The sequence below is a fragment of the Diaporthe batatas genome, assembly GCF_019321695.1.
Source record: "Diaporthe batatas strain CRI 302-4 chromosome Unknown Contig00003, whole genome shotgun sequence".
In the NCBI taxonomy this organism is placed as follows: Eukaryota; Fungi; Ascomycota; class Sordariomycetes; order Diaporthales; family Diaporthaceae; genus Diaporthe; species Diaporthe batatas.
In genome coordinates, this window is record NW_025408550.1 from 4,687,458 (window position 1) to 4,708,108 (window position 20,651).

The 20,651-nt window shown below is 39.5% G+C and overlaps 6 protein-coding genes across 6 annotated transcripts; 3 read left to right on the plus strand and 3 right to left on the minus strand.

The window, feature by feature from the left end:
* Positions 1-39: 39 nt before the first annotated feature.
* On the minus strand, positions 40-1,900 carry KVR01_002767 (uncharacterized protein; the record flags this gene model as incomplete). Its single annotated transcript, XM_044783019.1, has 3 exons — positions 40-212; positions 291-1,713; positions 1,772-1,900. The coding sequence occupies 3 exons, from the start codon at positions 1,898-1,900 to the stop codon at positions 40-42; spliced, it is 1,725 nt and encodes a 574-aa protein (XP_044647782.1).
* Positions 1,901-2,676: 776 nt separating this feature from the next.
* KVR01_002870 (uncharacterized protein) lies at positions 2,677-3,695 on the plus strand (the record flags this gene model as incomplete). Its single annotated transcript, XM_044783742.1, has 1 exon — positions 2,677-3,695. The coding sequence occupies one exon, from the start codon at positions 2,677-2,679 to the stop codon at positions 3,661-3,663; it is 987 nt and encodes a 328-aa protein (XP_044647885.1). The 3' UTR covers positions 3,664-3,695.
* Positions 3,696-3,834: 139 nt separating this feature from the next.
* On the minus strand, positions 3,835-4,949 carry KVR01_002635 (uncharacterized protein; the record flags this gene model as incomplete). Its single annotated transcript, XM_044793993.1, has 2 exons — positions 4,770-4,949; positions 3,835-4,697 (listed from the first exon to the last, which is right to left on the minus strand). The coding sequence occupies exons 1-2, from the start codon at positions 4,795-4,797 to the stop codon at positions 3,835-3,837; spliced, it is 891 nt and encodes a 296-aa protein (XP_044647650.1). The 5' UTR covers positions 4,798-4,949.
* A 389-nt stretch (positions 4,950-5,338) lies between these two features.
* KVR01_003914 (uncharacterized protein) lies at positions 5,339-6,801 on the minus strand (the record flags this gene model as incomplete). The annotated part of the gene is made up of 2 exons (XM_044788338.1): positions 5,339-6,140; positions 6,263-6,801. 2 exons carry the CDS (start codon positions 6,799-6,801, stop codon positions 5,339-5,341), a joined length of 1,341 nt encoding a protein of 446 aa, XP_044648929.1.
* Positions 6,802-7,660: 859 nt separating this feature from the next.
* KVR01_002237 (uncharacterized protein) lies at positions 7,661-9,504 on the plus strand (the record flags this gene model as incomplete). The annotated part of the gene is made up of 3 exons (XM_044783761.1): positions 7,661-8,151; positions 8,214-8,678; positions 8,781-9,504. 3 exons carry the CDS (start codon positions 7,661-7,663, stop codon positions 9,502-9,504), a joined length of 1,680 nt encoding a protein of 559 aa, XP_044647252.1.
* Positions 9,505-11,909: 2,405 nt separating this feature from the next.
* On the plus strand, positions 11,910-14,041 carry KVR01_003018 (uncharacterized protein; the record flags this gene model as incomplete). Its single annotated transcript, XM_044782859.1, has 8 exons — positions 11,910-12,126; positions 12,192-12,281; positions 12,338-12,435; positions 12,494-12,810; positions 12,870-13,039; positions 13,149-13,204; positions 13,343-13,634; positions 13,797-14,041. The coding sequence occupies 8 exons, from the start codon at positions 11,910-11,912 to the stop codon at positions 14,039-14,041; spliced, it is 1,485 nt and encodes a 494-aa protein (XP_044648033.1).
* Between the last annotated feature and the right edge of the window lie 6,610 nt (positions 14,042-20,651).

The window sequence follows — 20,651 nt, forward strand, 5'->3', positions numbered from 1 at the left end:
ATGTGAAGCGGCAAAACGGTACATCAATTCATACATATGCTACTCATTACTGGGGTACTTGAAGCCAGTCTGCGCAAAGAACTCCTCCTTGATCAAGCGCGGACTGGTGAAGCGCAACAGAACGTTCGAGCTACCGGCCTTGTCGTTGGTGCCACTGGCCCTGCTACCGCCGAAGGATTGCTGGCCAATGAGAGCTGCAGTGGTCTTGCAGTCTGTCAGGTGTGCCTTGTTAGTAAACTGTACCAAGAAGAGACGAGGGACGAGGATTTATGGCGGATCAGTTGACTCACTCAGATACAGGTTACCGGCCGAGTAGCGCAGCGTATCCTCCGCTTCCCTCAGGGCGCGCCTGTCGTTGGCAAACACGGCGCCAGTCAGCGCGAAGCCGCCGCCACTCTTGTCGACCTGCTCCAGGATGGAGCTCCACTTGTCGTCAGGGTACGTGTAGATGGCCAGCACGGGACCGAAGATCTCCTCGTCGAACAGGCGGTGTGTCGGCGAGTCGGCGAGGTAGATTGTGGGCTCGACGTAGTAGCCCACCGAGTCGTCATACTTACCACCGACCAGGAGCTTCAGCGAAGGATCCTTGTTGCTGGCGTCGATGATGCCCTTGATCTTGTCAAATGACCGGCGGTGGATGACAGGGCCCATGAAGGCAGAGGTGTCCTTGTCGGGGCTGCCAATGGTGATCTCCTTCACCTTGGACTCGATGCCTTCGAGGAACTCCTTGGATCTCGATTGTGGAAGGTAGAGACGGGAGGTGGCTGAGCACTTCTGGCCCTGGTACTCAAATGAGCCACGAATTGTGTGATTGACTGCGCTGGAGATGTCGGCTGAGGGGTGGATGAGGGTAAAGTTCTTGCCGCTCGTCTCACCGACAACCCGGGGGAAGTCCCGGTATTGCCTCTTGCCGATGCCCTCGCCGATCTTGGCGTAGATGGAGCGGAAGACGTCAGAGGAGCCGACGAAATTCAGGCCGGAAAATTCCCGGTGAGCAAGCACAGTGGAAGTGATCTCCTCAGCATCACCAGGGACGAACTGGATCACGTCTGGAGGTAGACCAGCCTCCAAGAGGATCTTGTAGACGATGGTACTAGCGTAGATGTTGGACGCCGAGGGCTTCCAGAGCACGACGTTGCCCATCAACGCGGGCCCAGAGATCAAGTTGCCACCGATAGCCGTGAAGTTGAAAGGCGAGACTGCATAGACGAATCCCTCCAGCGGTCGGTAGTCCAGCCGAGACCACATACCATCGCTTCCACGGTCGGGTTGTCTCTCGAGCAGCTCGGCGGCATAGTTGCAGTTTAGTCGGAAGAAGTCGGCAAGCTCAGCGGCGGCATCGACCTCTCCCTGCCAGATGTTCTTGCCCTGGCCGAGCATAGTCGCCGCGATGAGCTCATACCGGTACTTGGTAGTAACAAGCTCGGCGGCTCTCAAGAAGATGGCGGCCCGGTCGACAAAGGCCGTGTTTTCCCATGACTTCTTGGCTTTCAGCGCAGACTCAATGGCATCGGAGACCTGCTGCTTGGTCGCCAACGGGAATTCTGTGAATGTGACGGCATGCTCGCTGGGGAGCGGCTGGCTTTCTGATGCAGACTGTGCTTGCACCTTGCCACTGATGAAGATCTCACTCTTGAGTGGGATTTGAGACTTGAGCCTGGCCACTGTCTCCTCAATCTGCTTGCGCTCTGGGGAGCCTTTCCTGTAATCGGGCTAGACATCCGGGTTAAAACCCATCCTCGGACGTCTTTCACAAGGTGTGAAGGCTTACATTTGGCTCGTTCCGCGCAGCTGGCAACCTGAATGGGACGGTTGCCTTTCCTCGGCTCGCAGCAGCGCCCTGTAGGATGTTGCGGGCTGGAAGTCTTGCCAGCCGGCTTGGTGCTGCTAATCTGTTCATTATGCCGGTCCCGCGTGTGCCACAAGAGAAACCTGAGAATTGGTGATGCTGCTCGTTCGTCTGGACAGGTCGCTACCAAAGCGGCGTTAATGTATAAGTGTGGTTCAATAGGATGGAGATTCCCCTCAAAGGAAGCTATGTCCGTAGGAGGTTTCCTTTAATTCATGCACATGCATATGCGTCACATCCCGTAGTCGGAGGCAGGATCCGGCAGTTTACATCTATCTGCTATCTCGAAAATGGTAGTCCCATGGGAGCACTGAATCAATGAGACGGAGCGAGTGTGCTCCGGCGATGGGGTCCGAGCCGGCCGGTACCCGTTTTGACGAATAATCTATGCATTTATCAAGTCACCTTTATCGGCCGACCCACCAGCAAGTCATGTGTGTCGGGCGAGCTTCCGGTCATGCATCGACACGCTTAGCTCCAGGCACTGCGACGGCCCATCCGATGCACAATGCGCTCCGACCAGCTAGGTTGGAGATAGTCGGTCTTGCCGGCGAGATTTCGGGATGCCTGGGTGCAGTGTCGGTAATAGACGATGGCGGTGTCACGGGCGGAAATGAACACCTACACATGTACAGATGCGTTCTGAGCAGCGAATACCAATGAGCAAATAGCCAATATAACCACAAGAGGCCCGGGTGAATATTTCACTGAGGCGTGAGACGGTGGTCCGGTCTACACTAGAAACACATCCCTGGTCATTCTGCGTGTAAGCCATTGCGCAAGCCATCGCCATCATTGGTCAACAGCAGCAAGCAGCAATCACAACAATGGCTGCAAAGGTTCCTCCCGGAGGTGTCTGGTGTCCCGCCGTCACCTTCTTCGACCCGAATACAGATGAGCTAGACCTGGAATCACAGGCAAAATACTATGCGTACCTGTCCAAGACCGGGCTAGCTGGTCTTGTCATCCTCGGCACCAATGCGGAAGCCTTTCTGCTGACGAGGGAGGAGCGGAAGACGCTCATTGCCACGGCGCGGAGGGCGATTGGTCCTGAATTTCCCATCATGGCTGGTGTCGGGGCACACGCCACAAAACAAGTCATTGAGCACATCGACGATGCAGCAGAAGCAGGAGCCAACTGCGTCCTTCTCCTTCCGCCCGCATACTTTGGCAAAGCGACAACGCCAGCAGTCATCGAGAAATTCTACGCGGACGTGTCCAGGCGCAGCAAGCTGCCCATCGTCATCTACAACTTTCCGGGGGTCTGCAATGGTGTCGACCTTTCATCAGACATCATTACCAGGCTTGCCCAGAAGCACGACAACATCGTCGGGGTTAAGCTCACCTGTGGTTCCGTGGCCAAGATCACCCGCCTCGCGGCTGCTCTCCCGCCTTCAAAATTCGCGACTTTCGGCGGCCAGTCCGACTTCATCATTGGCGGCTTAAGCTCCGGCTCCGTCGGCTGCATCGCTGCGTTCGCGAACGTCTTCCCCAAGACAATTGTCAAGATCTATGATCTCTATCGACAAGGGAAGTACGACGAGGCATTGAAGATCCACCAGACCTGCGCACTCGCCGAGCAGCAGATCAAGGAGGGAATCGGTGCGACCAAGTACGCAGCTGCTATCCGGAGCGCCACTTATGCCGGTATCAAGGACGCAGAGAAGAAATTACAGCCAAGGACACCATACACCCCACTGGCCGAGACAGCCAAGGTGACGATTCGAAAAGGGACAGACGAGTGCGCAAAGATCGAAGAAAGTCTACCACTTGGTGGCTCTGGGCGTTTTGGGCAGATCATGAGTCGACTTTAGCACGGCATCTCGAGTTGTACAGAGCACTTGAAACTTTAATAGTAGAGCAGTAATTTAAAAGACATGATGGAGCGAAATGGTCATTCTGCATTCTAAGTTTCAGCTCTTCGACCCGAGCCATACTAGTTTTGAAAAACTTTTGATTGTCAGACCCCCCGGCTCTGCGCATGTCTAATGCCTGGTGTCATTTACGTGAGGATCCTTGCCCATGAGCCGAGCTATTGTGACAGCCTCACGAAGTCCACGACCAATATGGCCTCGAACACCAGCCTCCTCAAGTACCATCAAACCTCCAATCGTGCATCCCTCAGGGGAGGTACCTTGATCCCGAAGGATGCCCGGGTGAATCCCACTCTGCAAGAGGGTAGCGGTCCCAAGCATCGACTGGACAATGATGTCCGTGGCCTCTTTCCTCGGCACTCCTACAGCAACCGAGGAGTCTATCAAGGCGTCGACAATAACGGCGAAGAATGCCGGCGTAGATCCCCCGACCGCGGTGAAGGCATCCAGCTGGCGCGGGGGCAGCTGAACTGCCTTGCCTATGTGATTGAAAATCGATTCTGTGAGCTCCAGGTACTCCTGAGGCAGGTCCGGATTCGACTCGATTGCAGTTATGGACTGGCCGACAGTAGCCGCGATATTTGGCAATGTGCGCACAACATGGGCCCTCGATTCCCCGGTGGTGGCACCGTTGGGGAGGCAAGCCTCGATGTCCTGTCGAGACCAGCCTGCAACGATGCTTATGAACAACTTGCCCTCAAGGGAGATGCTCTCAAGGCCCGACTTCGTCAGCAGATCGCGGACGTCTGCAGGATCAGCTCCCACCAAGACAACGCCAGAGTCCTTGACTGCGTCTGCATTTTGGTTCCTCGAAATCCTCAGGCGGTCCTCAGAGACCCCGGCGAACTTGTCACGCAGTCGCTTCTCAGACTGCTCACTCCGCACACAGGCGATGAACTTATTGATCTTTAGTGAGCCTCCATCCTTCCCTGAGGCCTCAACCAGGCTTGTCAGGATGGCCGTTCCGAGGTTTCCTATTTGCACCACCCGTTAATACATTTTCAAGCCTGTGCGTCTGCGAGCAGTGCAGTGTGGGGGAAACCTACCGCAACCTAGGACACACAGGGTTGACATATTGGAATCGCGGGATGGAGATGTCAGCCTTGGGTGACGCACTGAACAAATTGTGAGGCCAAGGAGGTGGGCGTGGTGGAGAAACAGAGACGGGACTGATTACGAGTGAGCCTGGACGGGGTATGGCACATCGTCATATGCGCCTTAACGTTGATCACTTTTGACGACGAAGTTGCAAAAGTAGCACAATCCCAGCTCACGACATGCAAAGGCACTAACTAGTGTGCCGCGCTTCCCTTTCGGGTAAAACCTTAAGCTCAAGTGCTGTAAGCTCCTTATCTTGACGGGAAAGCCGGCCTCTCCGGTGCCGCACCGGGACTTCACCCGATGGTGCGACCCACACCCCGCTCTACGGCGGTTGGGTTTCAGACGTGCGTCTCCGATAACGACGTGGTCAAGTGACACGTAGATGAATCGTTGGATAGGGGAAACTCAGATCGTCACAAGCGGCTTGCCTCGGGAGATGCGGTTTGGCTTGTGGTTTGTTCATGGTGATATCATTACGACGCATGCTACGTACAGAAAGACCAGGCTAGCAAGATCACGATCCAAACTTGAGTCTCCTCCATGCCTCGGACTTGAGTGCCGTGTACTCGTCAGTCGTCCGCATGACCGCATCGCGGTTCTCAACCGCCCTCCGCAGCAGATAGGCCACACACTCGCCCATGCTTCCCCACGTAGAGCACTTGAAGACCTCCGGGCCGGAACTTGGCCCGGTCCTCTCAGCAAGCAGCGAGAAGCTCACCTCGTCCGACATCCCGTGCAGTTGGCCGTATCCCACAGGCACGGTGGGGAGGCCCTGCCTCGTCCGTTCCTGGTGCAGCCTGTGTGCTCCGAGGACGCTCTCCCTGTTGTGGCTGGCCAGGAAGAGGTTCACTGAGGGGAAGGGCTTGCCGCCCTCGGCCCCGAACTCGCCAATTTGCTGCTTGATCGCGCCCCTGGCGATGCCGTTGTATGCATCATCGGTGTCCTGTTTGCAGTCGTGGATCAAGGAGCGGTCGTCTGAGAGGATGTAAGCGCCGCGCACAAGCTTGAGGCCCAGAGTGAATCCGTCCTTGTTGGCCGCCTCGAGGTGCTGGGCGAGCACGTCCGGCGTGCGCTTCAGGTAGGCCTGGTAGGTGTTGTAGACGACGGCGGTGCCATCACGGTTGAATTTGCGCATGGCGTCAAGTGTGGCCGCTGCGATGCCCTTCTGGAAGTGTTGTGATTCAGCATCCACGATGACTCTGATTGAGCGTGCCTTGCTCTTGGCGCAGATTTCCTCAAGGGCATCGGTGAATTGTTGTGGCGCGGGTTGACCGGTGGCGAAGGCTTCAGTAACACTGGGACCAGCTCCGCTCAATCTGTTTCGTGGAGTCAGCTACTGACCCCCGGATGTACAAGATAGGCACGGAGGACTCCGAGAGGTATTGGTTGGAGAGAGTATCATATGGGATCGGACTTCGGAGAACACAGTCCAACTTACTTGAGCGCGAGATAATCCCCATCCTCGATCAACTTCATCGTCTCGAGCGTACCACTTCGCCACTCGTCAATGTGCTTGCAGAATACAACATCGGAACCAACAGCACTTTTAGGCTCAGATGCACTTTTCAAGGCTGCCCTATCAGACCGGTGGTCGAAGACCGTCTCACGAGCATATGTAAGAATGACACCGCTGAAGCCGAGGTCTTTGAGATGGCGGACACATTGTCTCGTCTCCCATGCCGTCTCGCCGGCACAGAACTGATTGTAGAACGTTTTCTTGAGTATTGCATGAATCAGAGGATTCTTGTCGACATTGAGCAGGTAGCCTCTTCCGGGCTGTGAGAGGAAAGAAAGTATCTTGAGGCAAGGGATGAGGAATACTTTCTTCGATGAGATCCCCGCTATGAATAGGGACCTTAGCAGATTGCCATTAGGCAAAGCCGCGAGGGGTGATGGGCGAGAAGCGACTGGCGGAGGAGCCGCGAGGACATGAGAGGCAGATCGTAAAGATCCAAAGAAGCGGTTGACCTTTTTCATAGCAGTGTCTCTGTTGATGTCGATGCAAAGGCTCACCTCCTCAGCCAAGTAGATGGATCTGGGGCAGGGTAGATATACTTCATGGCCATCAAGACTTCGGGGACAATATAGGGACAACGAACACAACTTAATCCCTTCTAGCTTGAGTTACGCTTAGTTTCGGATGGGACACGGTGGTAGCCATCCGTCCTGCTCTTACACACCATTGGTCAATGATGCCGATATCGTCAAGCGCCGGGAGCCAGAAGCGATGATAACTGTCACCTGGACACCCTCCGGCAGCACATCACATGCATGAGCCCGCTCACGGCCCAGGTCATGTCCATCTCGCATAAAGGTGATGGCACCGTAGGTATCAGTCCAGCCCCAGCCATGCACGTTGTGCCTATCAACTTACTGGATTCCCCCTCGCCCGCTTGGGCCTATCACGGATGATACCGTTCGGTAGCGATAAGGCTGATTATATAAGTGAACGACGGGAGACCATCCGATCCCAAGACAGCACTAGGGCATAAGGAGGACACCACCACCGGTGCTTGTAGGACGGTCCATCCCGGTCTACCCCAGGTTCCATGGCATTGGATCTGGGGTAGTATTGAGAAGAGATAAGAGATCACAACGAACAGCTGCGGCTCAGCCGATGCACATGTCGGGCTCATTTCCGTCTGCCGGTGGTAATAGATTGGCCGAGCCATGTAGCATTCTAGACTCCAGTATTTAATCCATTCTTTAGTTTCCTGTTACACAATCGTTATTGTCCTGTACCCGCAGTTTCTGTCACTTGATCCCACTTCCTGGACCACCACGTGGCCATCAATTGATGTTTTCCTCGAAGGACAGCTCCGACATTGGAGTGGGTATGGACACCGACAGGAAAAGCGAAGACAAAGGCAAGAGCCTCGTCTTGACTCAAACACACGGAAGCGTGCATGTCGGCCATGTCGTCTCCGATCCAGACCAGCTCAAGCGCCACCTTGGGAATCGGCAGATCCAATTGATTGCAATTGGTGGTTCCATCGGCACAGCAACATTCGTCAGCATCAGCACTGGCCTCGCGGCCGGAGGCCCGGGCAGCCTCTTCCTCGCCTACACTTTCTATTCCTGTCTTATGGGCCTCGTGAACAACTGCATGGCCGAAATGGCCTCGTTCCAGCCCGTGACAGGTGCCTTCATTCGGATGGCTGGCAAATGGGTTGACGAGTCGTTTGGGTTCCTGGCTGGGTGGAATTTCTTCATCTATGAAGCCATCCTGATCCCTTTCGAACTCACCGCCTTGACTCTCGTGTTGTCGTTCTGGCGTGATGATATACCGGTTGCTGCTGTGGTCACGGTCGGCATCGTGCTGTATTTGTCAGTCTGCCCCACAAGTTCAGGTCCTCAGTCAGGGCTGTACTAACTACGAACACCCACAGTACGATTAATGTCTTCGCCGTTGAGTGGTACGGTGAGTGTGAGTTCTGGCTTGCTACTGGCAAGATCGCTTTACTGGCCATGGTCTTCTGCTTTACCTTCGTCACAATGGTTGGAGGCAATCCGAAACACGACGCATACGGCTTCAGATACTGGAACAATCCCGGTGCCTTTGCCGAGCACATTACAACTGGTGACCTGGGCCGCTTTCAGGGCTTCTTGGGTGCCTTGTGGAGCGCCGTTTTCACAATCGTTGGACCTGAATATGTTGCGATGGTGGCTGGTGAGACCAAGCTGCCCCGACGACACCTGAAGGCTGCTTTCAAGACAGCCTACCTCCGCTTCGGGCTCTTCTTCATTGGCAGCGCATTGTGTGTTGGCATTGTGATTGCTTACAACGACGAGACTCTTGTCACGATTCTTTCCGGCGAAGGCCAAGGCGCTGGAACAGCTGCCGCATCCCCCTAGTAAGCATCACTCTTCACCTGTGACGGTTCCCCTTCTTTCATGTTTTTGAAATGTTGTAGAATGCAGCACTTGAGGATCCGTAGCAGGACTAACGTCACCAGTGTGATTGCGATGAACAACCTCGGCATTGGTACTCTGCCTCACATCACGAATGCACTTCTGGTCACAAGTATCTTCTCGGCGGGAAATGCTTATACCTATTGTGGTGCCCGGAGTCTCTATGGATTGGCTCTTGATGGGCATGCGCCAAAGTTCCTGAGGAAATGCACCAAATCTGGTGCGCCCGTCTACGCTCTTGGCTGCACCATGATCTTCCCCTGCCTGGCCTTCCTCAACCTGTCTAGCAGTACTTCGCAGGTTCTCAGCTGGTTTGTGAACCTTGTTACAGGCGCACAGGTCATCAATTACATCATCATTTGTACGACATACCTGTTTTTCTACAGAGCGTGCAAAGTTCAAGGACTCGACCGGTCACGTCTCCCTTACTATGGGAGATTCCAACCATACTGCGGTTTCATTGGTGTGTTTTTCATGACCACCATCGTCTGCGTCTATGGCTACAGCGTGTTTCTCCCCGGCCGCTGGGACGTCAAGTCCTTCTTCACGTACTACGCTATGGTCATTATTGCACCGGTCCTCTTCTTGGGGTGGAAGTTGACGCATCGTACTAAAATGGTCAAGCCTGAAGAGGCTGATCTCATTTGGGTCGCGCCAGCCATCGATGAGTACGAGGCCAACTATGAGGAAGACTCTCCTGGCTTCTGGATCGAAATTGCACAGATCTTCGGGTTATATAGGAAGCCTAAGAACAAAGAGCAAAGCTAGGCGGGTATATATGTTAGTCGCGAGCAGGTACTAGACGGGTAGTAGATAGCATACACGGTGTCCATGTGTTGGTGATTGGTAGGGCCGTGACAAGGCAGTCGATATGTGAGTGTGGTCTCTTTCTTAATCCATACCTACATATGTAGGTTCCTAGGTATATATCCCGAGGCGTACCATCCCTTGATACAGTGGTCACCCCTGGGTTGGTATATAATATACCAAGTTTTGTGATATTCTATGTTTTTTTTTAAATAAGCGCTGGGTCTTGTGGTGGTTGCATTTATAATCCCCATACATATAAAATGTATGCGGTGCCTTCATACAGCGGTAAACACTTTAGTCCCAGCCTTTAAAAAAAAGAATACCTAGGTACATTGCCAATAACAGTATAGGGACAATACAGTACGTCTGTGGGCACGTGGCCTCTCGCTGGTCTTAAGCGTTTCAAATGTTACCACTTTATGAAGGCGCCACGTATTCGGATGTAGATGGAATACAAACGAAACCAGTAATAAGAATTTTCTCTTAGACGTTGTGGGGCACGGTGGTAGTCAGTTCTCCGACAGGAACTGGGAGATTGGAGATCCAAACACCGCTCGCAGATACGGTCAAAGTTTACACCTTGGCGTCCGGGGTTTCTCCCCAAGCATAACTCAGGCGCGGCTTCCTTGTATAGGCTAGCCTCTCCACCGCGCCGTCGGCCAACATCAAGCACCTAATTGTGGATTGGCAACAAGGGTCTGTGTTCTCACCATGAAGCGGGCTATGAGCCCGAGCGGGGGTCTAGAATGGTCTCGACAAGCCTAACAGTGGCGAAGACGGCCGAGCAAATCCAAACAACAAACGCGCTGTGCCTAAATCCCAATAGTCATTCCGTGTTGTCCCGGTCGTTTCTCTGGGCCGGCGCTGGATCCAACTAGTCGCTGGTCTTGTCGCAGTGTTGTCCGCCAAGACTTTAAGATCCAAAGACAAGAGTGTTCTCCTACCTAGGTACACTTGCATTCGCTGCTTAATACTCAGCCCACCTCCTGACCCACCTTCGCTTCTTTTTGGCATTTGAGAGAGCATCACTGCACCGACGTAGTTGGGTACTCTACAGGTCTTGGATTCTGCAGTGAGCCCTCTAGGTAAGTGATGCGGATCTTTACGGCACCACGACGACTTCAGGACCAACGCTCGCCGAGACTTGTTCTTCGACCGGTTGCATTGTGGGGGTGGGGGGACAAGCAATTGTACAAGACTGTTAGTGGCTTGAGAAAGTTCCATCTCCCGTTCTTATCGTGCTTGACAAGCTAAGCATTGAACCAATTTTAGTGAAGCCAGAAGCATGAGGCCTTTTTTTTTAGCGGACTTCTGATCTGGCTGAGCCTCGAACTAGATGTTTCCGAGAGTTTCTCGCCCGTGTTGCAACCCAAGACACCGGGCCGTTGACTTAGTCATAAGTTTGCGAGGCCGCCACAGGCTTGTGATCACTGCCGGCTCTTGGTATGATTGACCCGCGTATCATGGGGTGGGTGGCGCTCCTGGGCGAGGTACATGAGGGTGCGGTCGGATGGATCGTGGTGGTGTCGACAAGTCGCCAAGGGGGCCTTGGCTCTTGGAACACAAATCCTTCCAACAATGTCCCGACTCGTGACGCTTGGTCACAACAGTCTCCAAGAAGGCCAGTCGGACTCGAGGACGCTCGAAGTACGATCTTCTACTGTGTAGTGACGAACTTTTCGTCAATTGTGCTTGCCTTGGTACCTAGGTACCTACTAAGGTGGTCACTTCACAGCTGACAACGGATCTGGGCTGCTCCGCGCTGCCTCATGTAAACAACATTAAGTTTTCCCGGTCAACTTGGCATTCCTGACCGCAACGCTCAATTCAGGCCCCTACCTAGGTGGCCAGTTTGGCTATCTTGTTAGTCAGTTATGGTGTGCAGCAGCTAAGAGCGTTGAGGTATTCTTCCCCAGGCTTTTGAAGGGGCACACCGGAAGCTAAAGGAGAGAATCGGATAGGCTCCCCCTCGAAAGCTCCAGTTCCCCCGGATTCCAAAATCAGCCCTTGCCTCTAGCGCCGTGGCACCACAGGCGAGCCAACAGGTCGGCCCACTTCTCGTCGAATAGACTCAGCTCGGATCGTGGTGAATGGACCCCCTGGAGCTTGGCCTGAGGGGTTCCTGCTCGAGATGTAGAATGCCCAGATTGGCGGGATACATTCATGAATGACACGAACATCATCCTGGTGGCCGACCGCCCGTATCAGGCTGCCGCATGTAGTGAGAGCGTTCTGCAGCTCTATGACTGGGCGGGAATGATATAAAGGTGAAGGGTATTCCTGTTATACTCAAATGTCGCGATCGACAGGCTCCCACATGACCTGGCTTTTCTTTCTATTTTGTCCCACTTCTCCTAGCAGACATGTCCACAACCATGACCAAGAATGATTCGGGCAGCGAGAAGCCTGACATCGTCCACCAGGATGATGCTCTCTTCCACACAGCCAGCGAGGCTGGTCCAGAGAAGCCGATCCCTCGCGTGGCCAAGGTCGATTATTCCGGAGCGTACGAGAAAACTGACCCGAAAGAGATCGCTCTGGTCAAGAAACTCGATCGATGGATTATGCCTATGCTGTGGTGTAAGTTAGATTCTGCTTCTATCGGTCGAGATGACCCATAAATCATTGTACTCAGACTCGCTCAGCAATGTACTGGCTCAATTATCTTGACCGGAACGCCATCGCTCTGGCTCGTCTAAACGACTTGGAGGAAGACCTTAACCTGTCGAGTACCCGTAAGTTGTCGTACCGCTACGGAATACTTCGAGCAAGTTTTGACAATTGCTTGCAGAGTATCAGACATGCGTGAGCATTCTGTTTGTTGGTTACATCCTGGGTCAGATTCCGTCCAACATGTTCATCAACCGAACTCGGCCTAGCCGCTACATGGTAAGTCAAAATCGTTAACGGTTGGGCCGCGGGAGAGCTGACTTTGCTACTAATAAAGGGAATCATGATGATGCTTTGGGCGACGGTCAGCGCGCTTACGGCTCTATCCAAGGATTTTGTCGGCCTTCTTCTTACCCGCTTCTTCCTGGGTGTCACCGAGGCCCCTTACTATCCTGGCGCCGTATATATCCTATCTGTGTTCTATAACCGGAAGGAGATCGCCACACGCATCGCCATTCTCTACACCGGCAACGTCCTTGCCACGGCCTTCGCCGGTCTGATCGCCGCTGGTGTCTTCCATGGCATGGACAATGCCATGGGTCTTGCAGGTTGGCAGTGGCTATTCATCTTGCAGGGCGTTGTGACCTTTGTGATGTTAGTTTACAGGTATTCTGCATCCCGACGTGATCATACTGACATGACTTTGTGCCTAGTGCTCTTGTGGGATATTTCGTGCTTCCGGACTTCCCGCTTACGACGAAATGGCTCACCGAGGAGGAGCGGCAGTTAGCATATAACCGAATGGAATTGGACACTGTTCAGAACAAGGGTGAGACGGGCACTCTGGCCGGTCTCAAACAGGCGGCTCGTGATCCTCTAGTGTGTAAGCATCACTCTTCACCTTTTTATTACGGATCCTCGTCTTTCATGTCTCGGAATGTCCTACAATACAACACTTTAGGGCCCGTAGCAGGACTAACTTGACCACTTAGGGGTTTTTGCATGCATGGCCCACATGCATCTTGCGGCTAACGGGTTCAAAAACTTTGTGAGTTGCTCTGCCCTGGTCTTGAGCGTTTACCACTGTATGCAGGCGCCACATACGTTATATGTATGGGGATTAAAAACGAAACGACTTGCTCCGTACTTTGGGAATATCTGGTTCTGACAAATCTTTGATATTTAGTTCCCTACGGTTGTTGAGACCCTCGGCCTTGGTGAAACAGTTACACTTGTTCTCACATGCCCACCTTACCTGATCGCCGGCGCAATTACGATCCTGCTGTCTTGGTCGTCCGGTCGTTATAACGAGCGCACCTGGCACATTACGGTTTCAAAGTGTGTGGCCATAGTTGGCTTCGTTGCCGCAGCTGCTACAATGAACATGGCAGGCCGTTATGTCGCCATGGTTATCTTCACGATTGGAACTTATGGAGTGAATAGTCTCATCCTAGGCTGGTGTGGTAGTGTCTGTGGACGTGAGTTCCCCAATCTCAGCTGTTCCGAGGTTTCGATACGAATCTTCCCCCGCTTCACGCCCTGGCATCATACATTAATTTCCAATCGAGATTTCGGATGATACTCGCAGTCTTGCCAGCCTCAATCACGTTGTATAAGCATATGCTAAGTTCTTACTACAGAGACCAAGGAGAAGAAGAGCGCGTCCATCGCTATCGTGACGACAATCATGAATGCAAGCTTCATCTGGACTCCGTACCTGTGGCCCAAGAGTGACGGACCTCGATACGCCATTGCCATGGGAGCCAGTGCGGGCTTCAGTTTGGCTACTTTCCTATTGGCATGGCTGGCCAAGTTCATGCTAATGAAAAGGAACAACAAGCTTCGTGCTTCCAACAATGAGACCACGACCTTCTATGTATACTGAAGCACTGAAATTAGTGGAATCATTGAGGAGTGGTTGGAATGAGCCATAAGATCAAGAGGTTGTTCGTTGTCAGCCGAACCTGGAACACCCTCACCACAGAAGTGAGAGGGGTCATAACAGAGACTCATAACGTTGAAGGCTTGGAAAGGATTGATTCATGACTAGGTATTCATAGAGGTGGTCTTTTTTAGTAGTGCATACAGACAATTCTTAGGCCGATGTTGCAAGATCAAGTATTGGGCTTCGGCTGTACGCCAGAATCTCACTGCCCAGGTGGATCAAGATGTCAGAAGTTGCACTTACATGTCATATACTGCCCGGATTATCGACTGCTGGTCTTTTTGCCGCATCATGGATACCTTAAAAGAGCGCCAGGGTCAACCCCTACAATATTACATATGCTCGTGCAGGTTCTAGTAGGCCCTATGCTGGTGGGAGGCTGTTCCTGTAGTGTAAAAGGAAGGATATACCTGAGTCATGCTCGAACAGCTCGGCGCTAGAGCTAAGTTCAGTGCCTACTATAGTAAGTACCGTTATCATCAAACGCACAATCACCAATAAAGCAAGTAGGTGAATTAAGCTTTTTAGTATAGACCTTTTTAAAATATTAGGTCTATATATTAGTGGTAAGAAGGGACTTTTAAGTCTCTCTAAAATTATACTTAATAAAATTTTCCTTTTTATTAAGAGAACGGAAATTCGCGCACCCTCAATCAAAAGGCGCGCACCCATTTGCTGACTAAAAAGTATAGAATACAAGATGACTTCTTCTCGAAGGGCTGGCTGGGGTGAAGGGGGCGAGCCCCGAAGCGCGAAGCATAGCGAAGGGCCGTAAGTAAGGCCGGTAGGCACGACCCGAGTTCCCAAAGAACCAACCCGCCCTGTTTATGGTCCCTTAATTGTGAAGAAGCCTTATATGTTAAAGTTGTAAAGACTTTAAGGTCCTATGCTCTAATTGGTTAAATAGTAGGGAGGGTGCGTGCCTTCCAATTAAGGGTGCGCGAATTTCCGTTCTCTTTATTAAAATACTTCTAGTTATATTTTCTATTTTTTATTATATTTTTAAAAAGTAACTTTAATTATTAAATTAAATATTTATATATTTAAATTTAAATTTTATATATCTTTTTTTTATTAAATAAGTTTATAATTAATATATAAAATTTTTAAGTTATAAAAACTTTAATAAATATCTTTTTTATAATTTTAAAAAATATAAAAAAAATAAATTATATTTTTAAAAACTTAAATTATATTTATTAATTTTATTTATAATATTTTATTATATTTTATACTTTAAAATTTACTTTATTTATTTTAATTAACTTTTTATAAAAAAGTTTTATAAATAATTAAACTAATTTATATAAATTTTATTAATATAAATATATTTCTATTAAAAATAAATTTTATTTTATTTTATTTATTTTATTTAAATATTAAAATATTAAAACTAATATTATTATATATTAAATTTTTATTTATAATAAAATAAATTTAATTAAATAATATATAAATTATAAACTATTTATATTTTTTAATTTTATTATTAAATTAAAAGTAAATAATTAAAGTTTTAAAGAAATAAAATATAATATATATTTTAAAAATTAATTTAATTAAATTTATTATATAAAACTTTTATAATAATTTTATAATTTATATTTATAATATTATTTACTATTAAAAATACTTTTATATTAATATATTAAATTATATTAATTTAAGTTAATATATTAAAAGTTAAAACTATTATAAACTATAAGTTAGTTTTAATATTATTAAGTATTATATATAATATTATTATATAATTTAAACTTTTAAATTAATTAAAATAAATAAAAATAAAAACTATTATTTTTAAAATTTTAATTTAAATAAATATTTATTTATTAATTCTATTATATTATAAGTAAAACTATTTAAAAATAATTATTTAATTTATTATATTATTAAATTAAAAATATTTATATAAAATAATTATATTTTATTATTTAAATTTATAATTTTAATAATTTATAAATAAAAGAAATAATTATTAATAATTAAATTTATAATTATATAAAATAAACTTTTATTTTAAAGAAAAGTTATTAATATTTAAAATAATTAAAATATTTTAAAAAGTTAAAAGATTATAAATTTAATTTAAAGAAAATTAAAATTTATAAAAATTTTAAATTTAAGTTTAAAACTTTTTAAATTTAATTTTTTAAAAAAAAAAATATTAAAAAATTTAAATAAATAAATTAAAAATTAAATAAAATTATAATAATATAATATAATTAAATAAAAATTAATTATAAAATTATAATTATAAATCTTTTAATTTTATATTTAAAAAATTAAATAATATATATTAATATATTTTTTAATATAAAATTAAAAAGCTTATAATTATAATATTATAATTAATTTTTATTTAATTATATTATATTATTATAATTTTATTTAACTTTAATATTATTTAAAAATTTTTAAAAAATATTAATTATTTTATTTTAAAAATTAAACTTTATATTTTTAAATTTAAAATAAAATTTATATAAATTTTTATTATAATTTATTAATTATAATAAAAATAAAATTTATATTTATTAAAAAAAAAAAACTTATTATTAAAATAAATATATAATTTAATTATAAATTTAATTATTATAAATATTATTTAAATTATATATTTCTTTTAAATATAAAGTTAAAAATTTATAATTATAAAATTTTAATTAAGTTTTATTTAATTATTTTATTATATTATAATTTTATTTAATTTTTAATTTTATTTAAGTTGTTTTTAAAATTTTTAATATTTTTTTAAAGTTAAATTTAAAAGCTTTTAAGTTTAAATTTAAAATTTTATAAATTTTAATATTTTTAAATTAAATTTATAATTTTTAAATTTTTAAAAATATATTAATTATTTTAAATATTAATAACTTTTTAAAAATAAAAGTTTATTTTATATAATTATAAATTTAATTATTAATAGTTTTTATAAAATTATTAGAATTATAAACTTAAATAATAAAGTATAATTATTTTATTTAAAGGTTATTTTTAATTTAATAATATAATAAATTAAATAATTATTTTAAATAATTTTATTTATTTTTAAGTTTATTAAATAAATATTTATTTAAGTAAAGTTAAAACTTTTAAAAAATAATAACTTTTATTTTTATTTATTTTAATTAATTTATATTTATATTTAAATTATATAATAATATTATATATAATATTTAATAATATTAAAATTAAATAATTTATAATTTATAATAACTTTAATTTTAATAAATTAATAATATTAATTTAAATAAATATAATTTAATAACTTAATATAAAAATATTTTTAATAATAAATAATATTATAAATAATTAGAAAATTATTATAAAAGTTTTATATAATAAATTTAATTAAATTAATTTTAAAAATATATTATATTTTATTTTTAAAACTTTAATTATTTATTTTAATTTAATAATAAAACTAAAAAATAAAATAATTTATTTAAATTATATATATTAATTATTATTTAAATTAATATTATATTTTAAATAAAATTTAAATTTTAATAATTATTATAAAATATATATTTATTATAAAAGAAAAATAAAAATAAAATAATTATTTTTAATATATTAATTTAAATTAAAATAATATTACTTTTATAAAAAGAAAGGTTTAAATTATAAAAGAAAGTTTAAATTTTAAAAGTATAAATAATTAAATTATATTAAATAATTAAATAATAAATAATTAATAAAGTCTTTAATTATTTATATATATATATATAATATTTAATAAATAATAATATATTTTAAATTTAATAAAAGCTTTATATTAAAACTTTTATTTAATTTTAAATTAAATTTATTTTAAATATAAATTTTATAATTAAATTATATTATATAAAATAAAATATTCTTTTAATATAAAATTAAAATTTATAATTATAATTTTTAATTAATTTTATTTAATTAATTTTTATTATAATTTAATTTAATTTTTAATTTAATTTAAATTTTCTTTTAAACTATATAAATATTTTTATTTTTATAAATATAAATATAAATTAAAAACTTTTAAGTTTAAATTTAAAATTTTATAGATTTTAATTTTTTTAAGTTTATAATTTTTAATTTTTTTAAAAATATATTAATTATTTTAAATATTAATAACTTTTTAAAATAAAATTTACTTTTATATAATTATAAGTTTAATTATTAATAATTATTTTTTATTTATAATAAAGTTATTAAAATTATAAACTTAAATAATAAGTATAATTATTTTATTTAATTATTTTTAATTTATATAATAAATTAAATAATTATTTTTAAATAGTTTTATTTATAATATAATAAAGTTAATAAATAAATATTTATTTATAAAGTAAAATTAAAACTTTAATTAAAAAATAATAACTTTATTTTTATTTATTTTAATTAATTTATTTAAATTATATAATAAAGTTAATACTTATATATAATATTTATTAATATTAAATTAATTTATAATTTATAATAACTTTAATCTTTAATAAATTAATTTATATTAAAATTAATAATATTAATTTTAATTAATATAACTTATATATTAATATAAAAGTATTTTTAATAATAAATAATATTATAAATAATTATAAAGTTATTATATAAAGTTTTATATAATAAATTTAATTAAATTAATTTTTAAAAATATATAAATTAATAATTATTTATATTTTTAATTTTATTATTAAGTTAAAAATAAATAATTAAAGTTTTAAAAATAAAATATAATATATCTTTTAAAAATTAATTTAATTAAGTTTATTATATAAAACTTTTATAATAATTTTATAATTATTTATAATATTATTTATTATTAAAAATACTTTTTATATTAATATATTAAATTATATTTAATTAATTTAAGTTAATATTATTAACTTTAATATAAATTAATTTATTAAAAATTAAAACTATTATAATTATAAACTATTTAATTTAATATTAATAAATATTATATATAAGTATTAAATTTATTATATAACTTAAATAAGTTAGTTAAAATAAGTAAAAATAAAGCTATTATTCTTTTAATTAAAGTTTTAACTTTATTTAAGTAAATATCTATTTATTAGCTTTATTATATTATAAATTAAACTATTTAAAAGTAATTACTTAACCTATTATATAATTTATTAAATTAAAAATAATTAAATAAAGTAATTATACTTTATTATTATATATAATATTTAAGTTTATAATTTTAATAATTTATAAATAAAAAATAATTATTAATAATTAAATTTATAATTATATAAAAATAAACTTTTATTTTAAAAGAATTATTAATATTTAAAATAGTTAATATATTTTAAAAGTTAAAAATTATAAGTTTAATTTAAAGAAAATTAAAATTTATAAAATTTTAAACTTAAATTTAAAGGTTTTAATTTAATATTTATATTTATAAAATAAGAATATTTATATAATTTAAAAGAAAGTTTAAATTAAATTAAAAATTAAATTAAATTATAATAAAAACTAATTAAATAAAATTAATTAAAATTATAATTATAAGTCTTTTAATTTTATATTAAAGAGTTTAAAATATATTATATTTTATTTTTTAAAACTTTAATTATTTACTTTTAATTTAATAATAAAATTAAAAATATAAATAATTTATAAAATAAAATATTTAAATATATATATTTTATAATTATAATTTTATTAAAATTAAATTAAAAACTTTTAAAATTAATATTATTTATTAATTTAAATTTTAAATAAAAATATATATAATTTATAATAAATTTATTTTTATATTTTAAATAATTTAAAAATAAAATAATAAAAAATAAAATATTATATATATAAATTAATATATAACTTTAAAACTTTTAAAAAATATTTATAAATTCTTTTATTTTAATAAATATAAATTTTACTTTTATTAAAATTATATAATTTAAATTATTTATTAATTATAATTACCTTTATTTTATATATATTATTTTAATAATTAATATTTAAATTTATATTATTTAAATATTTTAAATTAAATAAAATTAATTTAAAATATAAAATATAAAACTTATATTAATAAATAATTATTATTATATTAAAATATTATATATATTTTAAATATTCTTTTAAATATAAAATTAAAAACTTATAATTATAATTTTATAATTAATTTTTATTTAATTATATTATATTATTATAATTTTATTTAATTTTATTTAAAAACTTTTAAATTCTTTTAATATTTTTAAAAAATTAAATTTAAAAAATTTTAAACTTAAATTTAAAATTCTTATAAATTTTAATTTTCTTTAAATTAAACTTATAATTTCTTAACTTTTTAAAATTATATTAATTATTTTAAATATTAATAACTTTTTAAAATAAAGATTTATTTTATATAATTATAAATTTAATTATTAATAATTATTTTTTATTTATAAAGTTATTAAAATTATAAATTTAAATAATAAAGTATAATTACTTTATTTAATTATCTTTTAATTTAATTAAATAATTATTTTTAAATAGTTTTATTTAATAAATATTTATTTAAATAAAATTAAAACTTTAAAGAAATAATAATTTTATTATT